General features: G+C 34.2%; 1 protein-coding gene across 4 annotated transcripts in view; it reads right to left on the bottom strand.

Moving 5' to 3' along the window:
* The window catches only part of LOC306859174 (pleckstrin homology domain-containing family G member 5-like), a gene marked incomplete at both ends in the record, with an annotated part of 65,229 nt that overhangs the window by 30,725 nt on the left and 18,141 nt on the right, over positions 1-16,363 (bottom strand). Inside the window, one exon of one of the 4 annotated variants that reach the window (XM_079400073.1) lies at positions 9,561-9,679. The exons of 2 other annotated variants lie outside the window; for them this stretch is intronic. In XM_079400073.1, the coding sequence (XP_079256199.1) occupies positions 9,561-9,602 (42 nt within the window). Of the gene's footprint in view, positions 1-6,835; positions 6,904-9,560; positions 9,680-16,363 lie in introns of those variants that run through there. One more of the 4 variants, XM_079400074.1, reaches the window with a different exon arrangement.

Below are 16,363 nucleotides of genomic sequence, written 5' to 3'. Positions count from 1 at the left end.
CCATTTTCACTTTTAGTTTACTATAATAACCCTGATCTCTATCCATAATTGCCTTTAAATGTTGTCTAGGTAGGAAGTTCACCAGGTTTTGAAACCGAACTTGAGTGAGAATGGGAACAGAGATTGAGTGGGGGGGCACGCACAGATGAGTCTTTCTGAAACAGCTAAATCGAGAGACTTCAAGCAAGTTACATCCTGACCAAAAAGTTGGGCAATTAGAGGACCCTCAGCCAGGGATCAAAGCCAAAGACAGCCGAGTGTGTGAGTGAGTGTGTGTGTAGGCTTTCTGATTCTGAAGTTCTGCTGGATTACCCATGGGCCTCAGGAAGGGGTGATGTGTTTGGAGTGTGGAGGTGAATGTAACTGAACAGCAGAGAGAAACAGACAGCTGTGAACACACACAAGCGTCCAGAGGGTCTTATTGAATTCAGACACACATGGCACCATTCTTGCCATTATAGGGCCCAATGAAATCAATGTCCCCAAATTCTTTTTTTTCAGGATTTTTTTATTTTTTAAATTCCCGTTTAAATTTTTCTGGACTTAGTTTTAATAGGTAATCGAATGAAGGCATAATTCATATTTACATAAAATTATTTGAGGTTTAATATTCACAGACACTAGTCAATATTGCACTTTACTGATCTACTTTTGATTCATCCAAAATGTGTTAAAATTCTGTGACATTCTGCATTCCACAGTAAATTCAATTTTTATGAATGGATTCTGCAATTCCGTAATTTTTGCATCACCAAAATCATCAGGCCCACACTTACAAACAGACAAAAACTTATTTAGTCAACAAGATGTGCATAATACCAGGGCTAAAACAACCAAAAACCGAATTACTTGTCACTGGAAACGTGTTTTAATCTTGGTTACAACACATAAGACAATAGCAGCAGTCATCCCTATTTATCAGAGCATGTCTGAGGATTATGACGTTATGTATGCTTTAATAATTTCATGCCCTCATTTCCCCCCTCAATAATCTTTCAAGCAATTAAGCCTTGATTTGAGGCAAAGGCAAACAAGCCTTTGATTTTGCAAAAGCTTTTCATGCCTGAGAGTTTTTTAATATTGCATCAGCATCGATTTGCAAAGATGATCTGGAGTGAAGGGGACCCATGGTGAACAGGTTCTGTGGTCTCTATTTGGCTAGCGTGTTCTCCTGTGTATATCTGGTGAAGGGGGTGCTGTGCAGACAGTGTGAAGACTTTCAGGTCAAAAGTCAAGTGCAGTGTCCTTTAGCGGAGGATTAATCCATCTGCCGCAAAACTGAGCACCTGTTCCCTACAAATGTACAGCTCCAGCGGTCTTACATAATGTACATTTTCATACACAGATAATTATGCCAGCATTTAATCTCTCCTTTCATGCAAAGCCGCACAAGAAATTTGCCCTTACCATTTTGAAGGGCGAATGAAATTATGTGAGAGCAACAAAAGACAGGAAAATACAAAAGAGTGACATTGAGTGTTGAATGACTAAGAGAATATAGCCTTTAGAAATAGAACCGGTTTTATTATAGACTACCAGTCAACAGATTGGAATAATTATGATTTTGATATTAGAATGATTTCTGAAGGATCATGTGACACTGAAGACTAGCGTAAGGGCTTCTAAAAAATTTTAAACTAAGTTTAATAAAAGTTGTAATTATTGTAACATATCAAAAACTCATTCTAGAGAGCATTTCATTGAACAAAAATCTGCAGTGCAACAAGCATTATTTTTGGTCTGTTGTCCAGGAAGTCCAAAACAGTCATTTTTAACTCAAAGTCACAGTCTTTCATAATGAAGTTTAGCAAAACACATTTTCACAGAATAGCTTGACTTCAATTTGACAAGGAAGAGTTTAAACTGGTGAACAGGAAATGCTGAAACTCAAAAAAGAGGGACGTTACAAAATTAAGCAACATTAAAACTCACAGGGCAAAACTGTAAAAAGCACACCTGTGCTATACAAATATTACATAAGCATGCAAATGCATCACACAGTCACATAACTGCACCTCAAATCAGCTGATAATGCGCATAAACAATTAAATAGAGGAGTTAGTGAAGGTCACACCCAAAATAAATAGATCAAAATAGATCTTCAACAGATTTCCCAGTTCTCTCACCTTGACAATACAAGAAGTGAAGCAAGCATTGTGCTACAGTGCTCAAGCGGACGCCACAAGTTTGAGTCGATGACAAAAGGCCAAAAAAGTCCTGAAAGTTACTGACTTGTGACATCAGCTTCAGATTCTAACTAAAGCCCTATTCGGACGGTAATTGTTTCTCAGGGGGATGCAAGTGATTTTCACCATAAACTGGTGATTTAATTGCCATCCGAATCCAGTTTACGAGAAGAAATCGATTCAAAATTCAGCGTTTAATTCCTTTTTGAGCACTCCCGAACACCGTACGGTAACTGTTGTACTTCGGTGTAATTTGCATACATATTTATTTCTGAAATGCTGGAAAGTATTTAAAAGAACAATACTTCATAACTGCTCCACCACAGCGACTGGGAGCAGAAAGAGAAGAAAAGCACGTAAATATTCGATAGGGGTCTTTATTATGGCAGCGGGTACGCAATAATTTTTAAATGTGTATTATAAACAGATATATACATAACTAGCCTATATCACGTATAATTAAATACAACTATAGCGTGTCAATTTTTAAACAGGAGATTTCAATAATCAAATAATAAATAGGTTTATATATCATAAAATATGCTTGGAATACATTTTACACAATAATAAGCAATAAGAAGAATAAATTCGATAAAAAACGAAATCACTGACTCAGAATGATCCTAAAGCACACAAAGCCTGACGATTAAAAAACAGGCTTAAATTCAGCCCAACCCTGACAGCATCATGGTGACTTAGTGTGGGAGAACGATGTGAATCACCAAACGGCCTTAAATGTCTTGATTCACTCACGAAACTGAAATTCCCGTCTGATGCTGGTGACGTCTATAAACACAGACACGCAGCTGCTTAAACACAACAGACCCAAACATACATACAGACTCCTATAACGCTGATTCACATCCCTCTCGAGTTAAACCCAAAAACAGTTATCAGTCAAGCTACACTTGCTAAACAAACACAGTTAACTACACTAATCCAACTATTTTGAGAAGGGAGTAAGAGTTCTGCTACAACTGTTAGAAGACTTAAAGATTTTTCTTCCATTTATATAATATGAGCATGTCATCACAAAACAGAGCTGGGTGTGAACTTACATGAAGCATAGCCAAAATCTTCCATTTATTTAAGCAAATACTTTGTATTAAAAAAAGACAATTATATATAAAGCTAAGATAAAAACAAAAAAAACCATTCTAATATGCATACAAAAAAAATATTCTAATTTTTAAAACAAAGAAAAGCTTTCAAATAAAATTCTTATGAACCATTACAAGAAAAATTGGCAAATGTCTTTTACGTTAGAAGTTGTTTGGTTTACAAACTACACCCAGACACATGGTGTGGTTAAGCAATTATGTGAATGAGTAATTACGCAACTGAAGCCACAGCCAAACACCTTTCAACTTTCGACAGGATCTGAGCGTTTTCGAGAAAAACACGACCGTTGAAGGAAGCGAAATCAGAGCTATTGTAGTTTGCATTGGCTTTACAGTACCAGACTGCTCTGGATGGAGAACTGCCATAATTGCCGCAACCGTTGATTCCAAGACAAGCGTCTGGCCCATAAAATACACATTAAAAGAAGATAAATTAAAAAATAAAAAGGCATTTATGCAAACCAAGGCGGCGTTATATTAGTTTGGTTCACCATGCTTGGTTTTCCTTGAGTTCTCTTAAACTGGGGCTAAAAACAGAAAGCCACATTATTGTGATTCTTTTGAACAAGCTGTGAGTCCATATGGTTTTTAGCTTAGCCTTTTTTTTTTAATCATAAAGGAATAATTTTAACCACTCCAAAACTTCTCACATAATCTCTTATACCTCCAAACCAAAACACGAAAACTGGCTACAGGTGAACTTTTCCAGAACTTCCATCTATGTGAAAATGATCCAACAGCACCAGAAGAACCGAAAACAAATTCACAGAGAATCTATGTCTATGGCTACGTTCGGAATAGCATACTTACCATACAATCCTTATTTAGCAGCAAGCACACATTAAAATGATCAAAAATGATTGTAAAACCAAATCAGCATATTAGAATGATTTCTGAAGAATCGTGTGACGATGCTGAAAATTCAGCTTTGCATCACAGGAATAAAATACATTTCAAAACATATTCCAATAGAAAGCAGCTATCTTAAATTGGAATAATATTTCATAAAATTTATGTTTTTTATTTTATTTTTAATCAAATAAATAAGACACTATTATTCAAGATTATTACTAGGCCTATAAGGCCTAGTAATAACCCCCCCAATCGAAATGCCATAAATTTACACGAAACTGCACAAATTTACATCAATAGCTGGACTCTACCGGCTGAATTAAACATGCAAAGCTTTAGATACATTACATACTGTAAGCTAGTATTCTATTCCAAACAAAGTCAAAGACATTCTTATGTTTTGTTTTTGATGAAACGGGTCTAAAGCAAGGAAATTGCCAGCATACAAGAAGCCACAGAAGTATGCAGACCGTGGCTAGTGACTGACGGGTTACAGTCTTGGGTCAGTGGACATCCGGAACAATTAAGAGGAAAGACTGCATTACCACAAAAGTGGTCTACATGCATGTGTCAGAATACAGTGACCACAGTCTAAATTTACCAAGACTGAGCTGCTACTGCAGAATTGTGACATGCAAAAACCAAAGACTTATATTTTATTTTTATGGCATTTTTGAAATTAAACAAGCACTGGTCACAATATGTCTTGATTTTACGAAGAAAAATCATCCACTCAAAAAAAAATATTTAGGCCTAAATTTAAGATTTGTGTATTTGAATTGGATATAAAACTTCCACCAGTTTGGATTACACAGTTTTAACACAAACAAATAAACTTATCAGTCATACTTAGAAATCTGTCAGATTTCTACACCCTAAAAATCATGAGTTTATTATAAACTATATGTGACACTCTCTTATTTAAATAATCATATTAAAGAAAAACATCAAATAACAATCATTAAAATATGGCTAGCTGTGTTTATTAGTACATGCATTTTGTTTATGAGTGAAAAACTTGCACCACATTACGTTTATTAGACAGTTTAAGTTAAAACTTTGTAATCCAAATGAATGAAAATTTTACATGCAATTCAATTCAAATTTAGGCCTAAATATTTGTGTGTTGGATATTCATCAAAATGTATTACTAAGAATTCCACAGTAGAAAGTCACACAGGTTTGATGATAAAGGTAAAATGACAGAATTTTGATTTTCAGGTGATATTCTTAGAAATCAATGTGGTTGATACAATTCAAACTCCTCTTACAAATAGAATTTCCAAAAGGGATTTTTCACAGTGATGTCATAGAAGAACCATTTTGGGTTCCAAAAGAACCTTTCAGTGAGCAGTTCCTAAAAGAACCATTTTTTCTAGATTATTTTAATAACTTAAAGAACCTTTTTCAACTTTAAATAACCCTTCGAAAGGTTCCATGGATGCTAAAGGTTCTTCATGGAACCAATAAAGAACCTTGTATTACCAAAACCAGCTCCATTGTGGAGGCCCCCCCCAAGTTATCGATCCCTCATTTTAGAAGATGAATTTTGGTTTAAACGTTCTAGAATTAACCTGCAGCTTCAACAGTCAAGCAGGTGAAACCAAAAGCACACATTCAGACAAACTTCTCCTCGTCATGTCATGGTTTTAGCCAACCATGGACCACAGTAAACCAGCCACAAACAGTCAGAGAAGACCAGCCTATTCACAGAAGCTGATGACAAATGTCTGCAGAGTGGAGTGGGATTTCCATGCTTGCGTACAGAGAACATCAAAGGCCTTTTTGGTCACAAAACAGACAAAAACTTCCTTGAGTGACTAATCCTGAATTTAAACCTGTGGTTCACATACAAGCCATTACACAATCACTTCCCCCCCAAAAGTAAAGTTCACTCCAGGGCAATAGAGTTTGCCAACTGTGGGACAAGGTCACATCATGTCCATTAAATAAAGGCTATTCTACCAAGTTCTCTCATCTCTGGATTGCTTTCTATCAGTAGTTTTCCACATTTCAGTACCCTAAATAAAGCTAGACGTCTTGCAATGCCAATGTTCATTTAATCAATTTTAAATAAAAACACTTGGTTGCCGTTTTGACTTGGTAGAGCTCAAGAAAAATGAACTAAGAATGACCAAAAGGACAAGTCCATCCATGCTAAAGGAGACCAACTAACTTTTTCGCAAGAAACATTCCTCTCAGTGTGTGTTTCAACATGTAGCATCAGCAAAAGCAAATGTGCATGTACACACCCACACCTGGAAAACAGCCACCATTATGACAGAAGTGAGCAAGAAGATTAATTACAATGAGTTTTTTGAAACTGGTTTCTAAATTAACGTTAAGACAAAAATCCACCATGAAAAACTACCAAACAGTATTTCGTCCTTTGGTTTGCTATAAAAACCAAATTAAACCACAATTTTCACAAACTGCAGCAATAGTGATATCTCATAAAACACTGCCCAGCTTAAACCCAATTAGAGACAACGACTTGCATAGTTTAACATGTACGAACTTTGTTAAACACGCTTTGAAATTATAAATCACTCAACATTAATAATGTAAATGACATAAAATAGAGTTTTAAGAAGGAAAAACCCTAGGAAGCATAATGTCTAGCCAACTGCTGGGTAACCAGAGACTGATGTAGTGAAGACAGAAGCGAAAACTCACCAGCAGCTGCACGCATTCAACTCAAACTCTGTCAAGTGCGCTGAGAGCACCGTCTCAAGCTCCGCTCTGTGACGCAACACTGCTATCCGTAGCTTTAGGGGAGGAATAGGAGGAGGAATTGACATACAGGAAAGAGGGAGAGAGAGAGAGAGGGAGAGAGAGTACGATAGTGTGTCTAGTAGGAAGTGAAAGGAGAAGGAACGCCACATTCAAAGTTAGTGTTCTCTCTGAGCTGAAAATGACAGGAGAGGAGAGAGCTAAATTTGACAAGGCCAAGGTCATATTTTAGCTAAAAATATTCAAACTAACACTAATAAATGAAATAAATACAGTGTGAAAATTTAGTTAGAAAGGTAGTCAAAAGATGTTCAGTTGCGAACTTACTTATTCACATAATTGCTTAACCACACCATGTGTCTGTGGGTAGTTTGTAAACCAAACAACTAACATAAAAGACATTTGCCATTATTCGTTTTTTTTTGGTTTTCTTGTAATGGTTCATATGAATTTTATTTTAAAGCTTTTCTTTGTTTTATAAATTAGAATACTTTAGATAAAAATATTAAAACTAAAATAAATAAATAAAATAAATAGTGTGAAAATTTTGTTAGAAAGGTCACAATTTCATGTAAATGTATGAAAATATATTCACATAAATATTAATCAATGTACAGTATATGAACTACAGATCGGTTTAAAACTACAATGCTTAATTTAAAAAAAATATATATATTTTATTTATTTTTTAAGTTATTATAAACTGATAAAATAACAGTTAAAATGCTAAATGAAAAAAATTCAAATAAAACAGAAAATGATAAAAAATAAAATGAAACAAACACCGCATGAAGAATATTTTCACACTGATATTATCATGACAATTAAAGAGATTTTCTCCCTAAAGCTTCATTAACATAAATATATATAATTTATTTAATAATATACACACACACACATACATACATACATATATATATATATATATATATATATATATATATATATACATATATATATATATATATATATATATATATACATATATACACACACACGTGGTCAGAATTGTTGGTACCCTTGGTAAATATGAAGGCTGTGGAAATTAATCTGCATTGTTAATCCTTTTGATTTTTTTTTTTATAAAAATCACAAAAATCTAAGCTTTCATTGGAGAATAAGAATTTAAAATGGGGGGAAATATCATTATGAAATAAAGAGACCAAGTCAATAATTTTGGATCCAAAAGCATCCAAAATGTTCTGGTGTTGCTAGAGGAGTACAGTGAGAAGTGCTTGCTTGGTACCCACAGTGACGTTCAGTGGTAGTAAAGCTTCTATATAGGGATAAATGAGTGCCGAAGGTTTGAGGGAGTTGTGCTTCATCAACGCTGTCATGAATTCACACACTACTGTGTGATGGAATACAAAAACTTGAAACAGAAGATGCTACCCTCCGCTCATTCCCTGCATTCGGTAGAGACGAGCTGAGCAAAACTCCCCATTAAAGACCAGAGCACTCAAGGAGGTCATCCTCCAGGAGTTAAACAGAACAGATGTGAAAATTTGTCTTGAACTTGTACACAGTGCCAAAAAGTGTCAGAGCAGTATACTTAAAGTTCTGGAGGACAATACGTCACGACTTAAGTACTAGAATATTATACATTTGCTGAATTAAATCTAGGGTGTACTCATTTCTGCAATCTTTCATTTAAACAAAATTGGCTAATTTACTTATCTTACAGAAAATATTGGCCCGTATTTTGTTGTTTTTATTAAGTATATGTTTAATACATTTCAATTTTGCCATCTTTCCATGAATTATATTAGTGATAGATATATACATATTTACATAAAGTAGAAGAATTAGTTTCACATTATGGTAATGAGAATATATGGAGAATATAGGGTCAATTTTTCCAAATTGAGATTTAAGATGAATAAATACGTTTTCCATTGATGTATGATTTGTTAGTATCGGACAATATTTGGCCGAGATACAGCTGTTTGAATATCTGCAAAAAAATTTAATCAAAATATTGTGAAAAATCACCTTTAAAATTGTCCAAATGAAGTCCTTAGCAATGCATATTACTAATCAAAAATTAACTTTTGATATATTGACGGTAGGAAATTTACAAAATATCTTCATGGAACATGATCTTTACTTAATACCGATAATTTTGACCCATACAATGTATTTTTGGTTATTGCTACAAATATACCTGTGCTACTTAAGACTGGTTTTGTGGTCCAGAGTCACATATCGGAAATACTTGGTCACAAAATTAATTTCTCAACACAAAAACAACACAACACAATTCAAAGAACACAATTATTTCACCATCGTACATGTCCAGGAAAAAAAAACAGTACCATTACGATCATTTTTGTAAGTATAATTTTCTAAAGTGCACAAAAGCAGAGCTTGGGATTGGGAAAAGAAAGGGAAAAACTGTGAACATAGCCGTACAACCCCAGTCCAGACCTGCACGCTCACCCAATTCACTTTAACATGTTTAAACTCTTCCCACTACTCATCGCAATCCAAAAATCCATGCAATTTATTCCTGGAATTTCTGCATGCTCACGCACCATCAATGCCAACATAAGAATTACGCATGCATCACATGATAACCAAGAAAAATAAATGGCCAAACATAAAAAAAACAAAAACGTCCAAATGATTAGAAGGAACGGCTCTCTGGCATACCATTAGACGCACTCACCTCCAGCCGGTCACAATCGCATGCATGTTTGCATGTGTGCATGTTGCTCTACACCTCTGTGCGTCAAACCGCTGTCCTGTTCTCCCTCCAGAGCAAGCTGCAGCGTCCTCCTGCAGTCTGGTAGGATTTGTTGAACCGGGCTGCTTTCAATCTAATAACTCCATAAGCTGGTATGTGTGCGTGAGTTACACAAGGTGTCGTTTCTTCCAACGTGGGTGCAGTTTAGCCCCTGAAGGTGTTTGTGGGACTATTTAACTGCTGGCGTCTCTATAAGGAAGGAAGGCATCAGATATAATCTTGTTGTCAGTAGGGACTGAAGACGAAAAATGGAGGAATCTGTGTTTACGAAAAAACGCCCCCATCCTCTCACAAACACAATGCACATACACTGCTTCAACTTCAGATGAAGCTTATCTGTTATAATCAGTTCACATGAACCACTTTAATGGATTCTTGAGGAGAGATGCTAACACAATCTGGCAAAAGTGCTATAAAGGGAAAAGAGGAAGCCTAAATACGATGCATACTGATAACACATTATAAAACACATTCTTATGAGCAACTCTGAAATAATTCATTCTGGCTGGTCAGTCGTGGCATTCTGTGGTCATATAATTGAATATAATGACTTGTCAGGGTGGATGATTATCCTTTATTTGCCAAATAGCTGTGCTGGTATCTTGTTTCTTATGTAATATATTATATGTAATATAATATAATATACAGTGGTGTGAAAAAGTGTTGGCCCCCTTCCTGATTTTTTATTTTATTGCAAGTTTGTCACGCTTTAATGTTTCAGATCAAACTAATTTAAATATTAATCAAAGATAACAAGTAAACACAAAATGCAGTTTTTAAATGAAGGGTTTTTTTTTTATGAAGGGAAAACAAAATCCAAACCCACATGGCCCTGTTTATATGTATTCAGAGCTTGGCAGGTGTTCATTTTGGAACCTAGTTAAAAAGGTAAAATGTTTCAAGGTCCAAAATTTCATAAGTGACTTATTAAATTAAAAATGTAATTACATATTACATTACATTTTTGCATTGACATATCATGAATTAAATATTAAATTATACAGAATTAAATTAAATTAATTAAAATTAAATAAAAATTTTGCATGTAATGAAATTTAGAAGATTTTATCCCCAAGTTTTATTACCTTAATGCATCTGGATTTTTTGGACCTAAATACGTTTCTTAGGCTTTAAAAGTCTTTTTAGAATAAAGTTATTATAAACTGTTACTCAACATAATAAAAATGCAATATAAAATTTATAAAAATAAACAACAAATAAAATAAATTTTTCACCAAATGCAATTGCAAAAATAATTTTAATAATTTAATAAAATTGTAACAATTTGTGACGTGCCAACATTTCTGTGTTGAGCCGGTTGAGATGCTGAAACAAACAATGTTTCAAAACCACCGCAGAACTTATGTCACATAAGGCCTGTCAGTCAAACGTATGAGGAGCAAATCCTAATGAACCCCAAACAGATGACTGCACAACGCTAGTTTACAAAGATTTACCACAATACTATATAAAACACCACACCCTCAGCAAAACACGCTCTGAAAGGAGGCTTTGTTTTTGTTCTGCTTCGTAATTGCATCAGCATTGTTTTTCCAGGATTAGATACTTAGGGTGTAAAATATACTTGACGGACTAGTCCACGAGTCATAACGAGTCCATCTCTAACAAACACACTCTCTAACTAGTCAACTAGAACGGATCTGATGTTCCAGAGCTTCCTAAACAAAATCCACTGTTCCTCCGGCATTCAAAGTAAACCACGCTGAGCTTCTCTTAAGTCCTCTACAATTAACTTCCTACGTGAGAGACAGCGTGTGCGTGTGTTTGGGGAATAGCGTCCCATCCTCCAGAACCCCCTGCTGTCTACCTCAATTAAAAGAGTCTATATTTAAAGAGGCAGACAGCAGCAACACAATTACCTGAGGGGATCAGGTGCTCCGGGCAAAGCAATGGGGAAGATGCAGCACAAGTGCTTCAACACAGCTGACGCCCATCTGACACAATATAGCCATTTTTGTCATAACACAAGGACGCAGACCCATCCTGCTCGTGTGTCGTGACTGTTCCATCGCCATGATTGTCAGAATATCTTATTTGAAGGTCTACCAGCGATTTTTAGCTTGACACTGAATTCCTGTTGAAAACAGTCACTTAATGTTTTTGTGCAAACATACATTTTTTCCCTCCAAAACTATGATAAATAGAAAAAAAACAGCATTTATTTGAAATAGAAATCTTTTGTATCTTTCTTTTCCTTTTTTTTTTTTAAAAAGGTAGTTTACATATAACACAAATATTGGTTACAAGTCCATTTGAAATGAGAAAAATCTGAAAAAAATTGTGCAAGTTTGTGTAACAAATGCAAAGTTTGACCAAATCATGAGCAAATAATTTTTTGTGAACAGGGTCAAGCGATTAATTGAACAGATCCAATTGAAAAAATTGCACATAAACAAGTTTTATTCAATTAATTATGCCTTGTAATGCACCTTATAATTAATTGTACACATGCATAATTGCAACAAAACTTAAAACATTATAACACTTGTCAATTCATTGTTGCACTATGCATTTTAAATTCGGTTCTAATTATTTACGACAAGACAATGTAATACAATGCATATGAATAATAATAAATACACTTTAACAACCCTTTATAATGCATTATACATAAAGGCTTTAAGAAAAGTGTTACCATAATTCATAATTTTTTTTTAAAAAGGAATGTGACAGATTAGTGAGATAAATAGACCAAAACGAGTCCATTATTTACTGAAAAAGTCAGGGAGCCAATTAATCTTGAGAACTGAATCAGTCAGATTCAAATGATTCATTGAAAAGATCCAACTCAATGAAAACGAGCGTTTGGCAAGTTCTAATTTAAAGTTTGAACAAATCATTTTTGTGAACTGGGTCAAATGATTCATTGAACATATCCAACTCAAAAAAAAAAAAAAAAAAAAAAAAGTCATTAATTTCAAAAGTCTCAATATAGATGAACAGAATGAGTTCATTATATACCAGCAATCTTGCAGTAACTCAAAGAAAGCAAGTGTATGGCAAGTGCTAATTTTGGATGTGTTCAAGCAAATGCAAAGTATGAGCAAATATCAAGTTTCTGCAAATTTGTAGGTCATGTTTCTGTCTCAGGTTTTCTTGTAAAAATCTCAGAACTGATTCACTCCATCAGCAGCAGAGAAGCAACTACTCATCTTGCAGAATGCAGGCAGGCTCTAAATGTCCCTTCCTAAGAAACAAACATTACACAACAGCTTCTTTCCCAAGAAGGTGAGCAAACGTGCCTAGAAAACACCTCATGCTAAGACCAGGCATTACGTATTATCTAGAACTATAATTGTGAAACAGATGTTGATAAACACGTCGATTAAAATGTATCAGACCTCACTTGCCATTTTTCATTTACGAAATCAAATCCACTGATGCCATAGGCTAACTGATGAACGAAAAGGCTCCTGTGTGGTTTCCGTGACTGATGAACAACAGTCTCGTGCACCGCTTTAAAAACACCCCATGCGTTCTGCATTGAAAAGACATTGACGGGCAGATTTTCGTGCCCAGGCCACATCCTCTGCACCACACCGGCCTTAATGCCAGCAGACGCTCCAACAGTGAGCGGTCAATGACCAATACGCAACGTGAAGCAATCCTCCCATTCCTGCATCATTTCATCTTATGAGCCATTACCTTGTCCATTCAAGCTGAATTTATGCTTTCGGTGGTTAATGGCATTACAATCTGCGGGGAAAAATTCAAATACGACATCTTACAATGACAGAAAACACACACTGAAGAGTGCAAAACCATACGCTGCCACAAAGACCTGTTACACCTTCCAATATGCTACTTTCAATTTGTTTTTAAGTAATAATGGGCAAAATGTGACATTTATGAATTAATATCAAACGAGCTGGATGTGGAAAACCATGTCTAAAACTCACTTGAAATGTATCATTTACTCTCACACATGTAATTATGACAGATTTTCTTCTGTGGAACACAAAAGTAGAAATTGAAGACAATAATGAGTCAATATTAAAAGATGTGTATGAGCTTGAGAACTGAATCAGTCCAATCATGAGCAATTAAGTTTGTGAACGGAGACAAATGTTGTTCAATATATTTATTTGAAAAACAGACTAATTTTTTTTTTTTAATTTTCTGAAAAAGTCTATAAGTTCATAACTTAGTTGAGAATCAGTGTGATTCATGAGTAAATCATTTTTGTGAACTGGAACAAACAAAATTAAAAAGATCCAACTCAAAATTCACAATTAAAAAATTTGAAATATTTGTGTGACAAATGGACTGAAATTAGTTTGTTGTTTACTGAAAATATATGAATATTTGAATTAAATCTTTAATCTTAAATGTAACTAAATCAGTCTAAGCAAATAACTGGATCAAATGATTTATTAAAAAGACCCAACTAAAAAAAAAAAAAAATTATAATAATAATAATAATAATAATAATAAATAATAATGGCTTAATTGTCAAATTTGAAAAGCTATACAAAACATTTGGGTGACAAAAAATTATTTACAGAACATCATGAACAAATCTTGTGTGTGTGTGTGTGAGAACTGAACTGGATTAAATAATTCACTGAAAAGATTAAAAAAAAAAAAAAAAAATAGATTCATTCACAAATTTTAAAAGCCATACGAAAGATCTAGGGGGGCAAATGGACTGAAAATAAACCACCATTTACTGAAAAACCTCAGTGAGAAGAACATGAACTGAATCAGTCCAATTCATGAACAAATCATTTGTGTTAACTGAACTGGATCAAATGATTCATTGAAAAGATTTAAAAAATAATAATAATTTACAAATTTTAAAAGCCACATGAACGATTTGTGTGGCAAACAGACCAAAATTTGTGTTACGTACCAAAAATGAGTTAAGTACTGAATCAGCCTTAAAAATGATCAAATCATGTGTAAACTGGGTCAAATGATTCATTAAAAAAAAAAGATTTATAAACAAATAACACACCACTACTTCTCTGCTGATGTTTCATAATCATGCTAACATGAGCTAGACAGGGATGTTAATATTTAATAATAAGTAACCTGATTCAATTTCATTATCTCACACCTTACTGGTTTGAACAACATAAGAGTAAATGATTTTACATTTACATCGAGTTACTTAGCAGATGCTTTTATCCAAAGCGACTTACAAATGAGGAAATATTCCTTTAATGCCCAAAGGTTAAACGCAAAGTCAGATATGGTTTAAACGGTCTGTGTGGCCCCATGCCGTTGTCTTACAGCTCATTTCGCATCTTAAAGGAGCCTTCCAGGATCATTTATAAAATCATCTGCTGCTCAGTTACCCATAAATCATTAGGGTAATGAAAAGCTAAATATTTATAGGCCGTTTCAGAATGAGAAAAGATGGCTGATGGAGACAACATACGCTCCATTACTCACCAGCACGCCTTGGGAAAGATTAACATTGGAATAAGGAAACAAAAGGAAGCTGGAGTTATCTGGAAACGGGTAGAGAGGATGCTTTCCCTGAAGGAAACTGAGAGTGGCGGTTGAGTGGGCGGCTCATGGCAGAGGATTGATTTTGACGAGGATGAAGTGTTATGGAGAAAGTGAGAGCAGTTATCTGATTTATTGCTGTGCCTGATGCTGTCAGCTGTTTGTCTATGGAGGGGTGTATTTCCCTGGCGATCCGCATCTTGTCTAGTCCTGTTGAGAAGTGAATAGAGGTAATTGGCTCTGAGTGATGGAAACACGCTCAGACTGGCCCCGTCTCCACACGGAAACACGATCAGATACCAGAAGATACAAACTGAAAGACAAACGGACTCCAGAGACCAATCAGCCATTTCGATTTTGGGGGAATTAGAATCAGAAAAGTCTTGTTATTGCTAACTAACTGAAATAAGTTGAAGTTGAAGTACTAAAATTATAAAAATTACATTAAAAATAAAAAATTAAACAAAAAAAATTTAAACTTTAAAACATTAAGGCTGAAATAAAATGCAATATAGATAAAATATAAATAGAAAAATAGCTAAATGAAATAAGTACTAAAATTACTAAATCTGAAATAAATATTAAGGCTATAAATAAAATTAAAAAATATAAAAGCACAAAATTGGATTAGAATACTAAAAATTGTTTTTAATTACTGAAAAGGGTATAAAATGCAAACAATAATAATGCAAATATTAATAATAACGGTAAAAATTTTACTTTACGGAAACTAACTGAATTAAATTGTTTTAAGAAAATTAAAACTAAAATAAATTAAAGCTATATGCTAAAAAACTAATCTGTAAAAATTGGGGAAAATGTACTGTATAATTTGAAGGTGTTAACAAGTGATTCACCAGTTGTTGTTGTTTTTTTACACTGCATCAAATTGTATTTTAGAGTTAACGGAAATGGAAAAATATTGGATTATGTCCTGTGCTATAAACTGCCATACATCTTTTCTTTCACAAATTTATTTTTAAAGTCTATATAGAAATAATGTAGAAAATAAAATATAAAAAATTAAAGATAAATAAATAAATGACAAAAGAACATAAAATTACTACAACCTAAATTAATGACAATTAAAACAAAGTAATGGCAATTCAACATATTAACGAATAAAAAAAAATACTGGATCAGAAAATAGACTGAATTTGGAGTTTGTGCAGTACAACACATCACAGCAGGTGCCGTACCGTCAGGCAGCGTCTCCAATAATCCGCTCATTTTCAAGGATTTCCATAATT

This window comes from Barbus barbus (assembly GCF_936440315.1).
Source record: "Barbus barbus genome assembly, chromosome: 40".
NCBI lineage: Eukaryota > Metazoa > Chordata > Actinopteri > Cypriniformes > Cyprinidae > Barbus > Barbus barbus.
The sequence above is the reverse complement of the archived record's forward strand: the minus strand, read 5'-3'. Positions and strand labels throughout refer to the sequence as shown.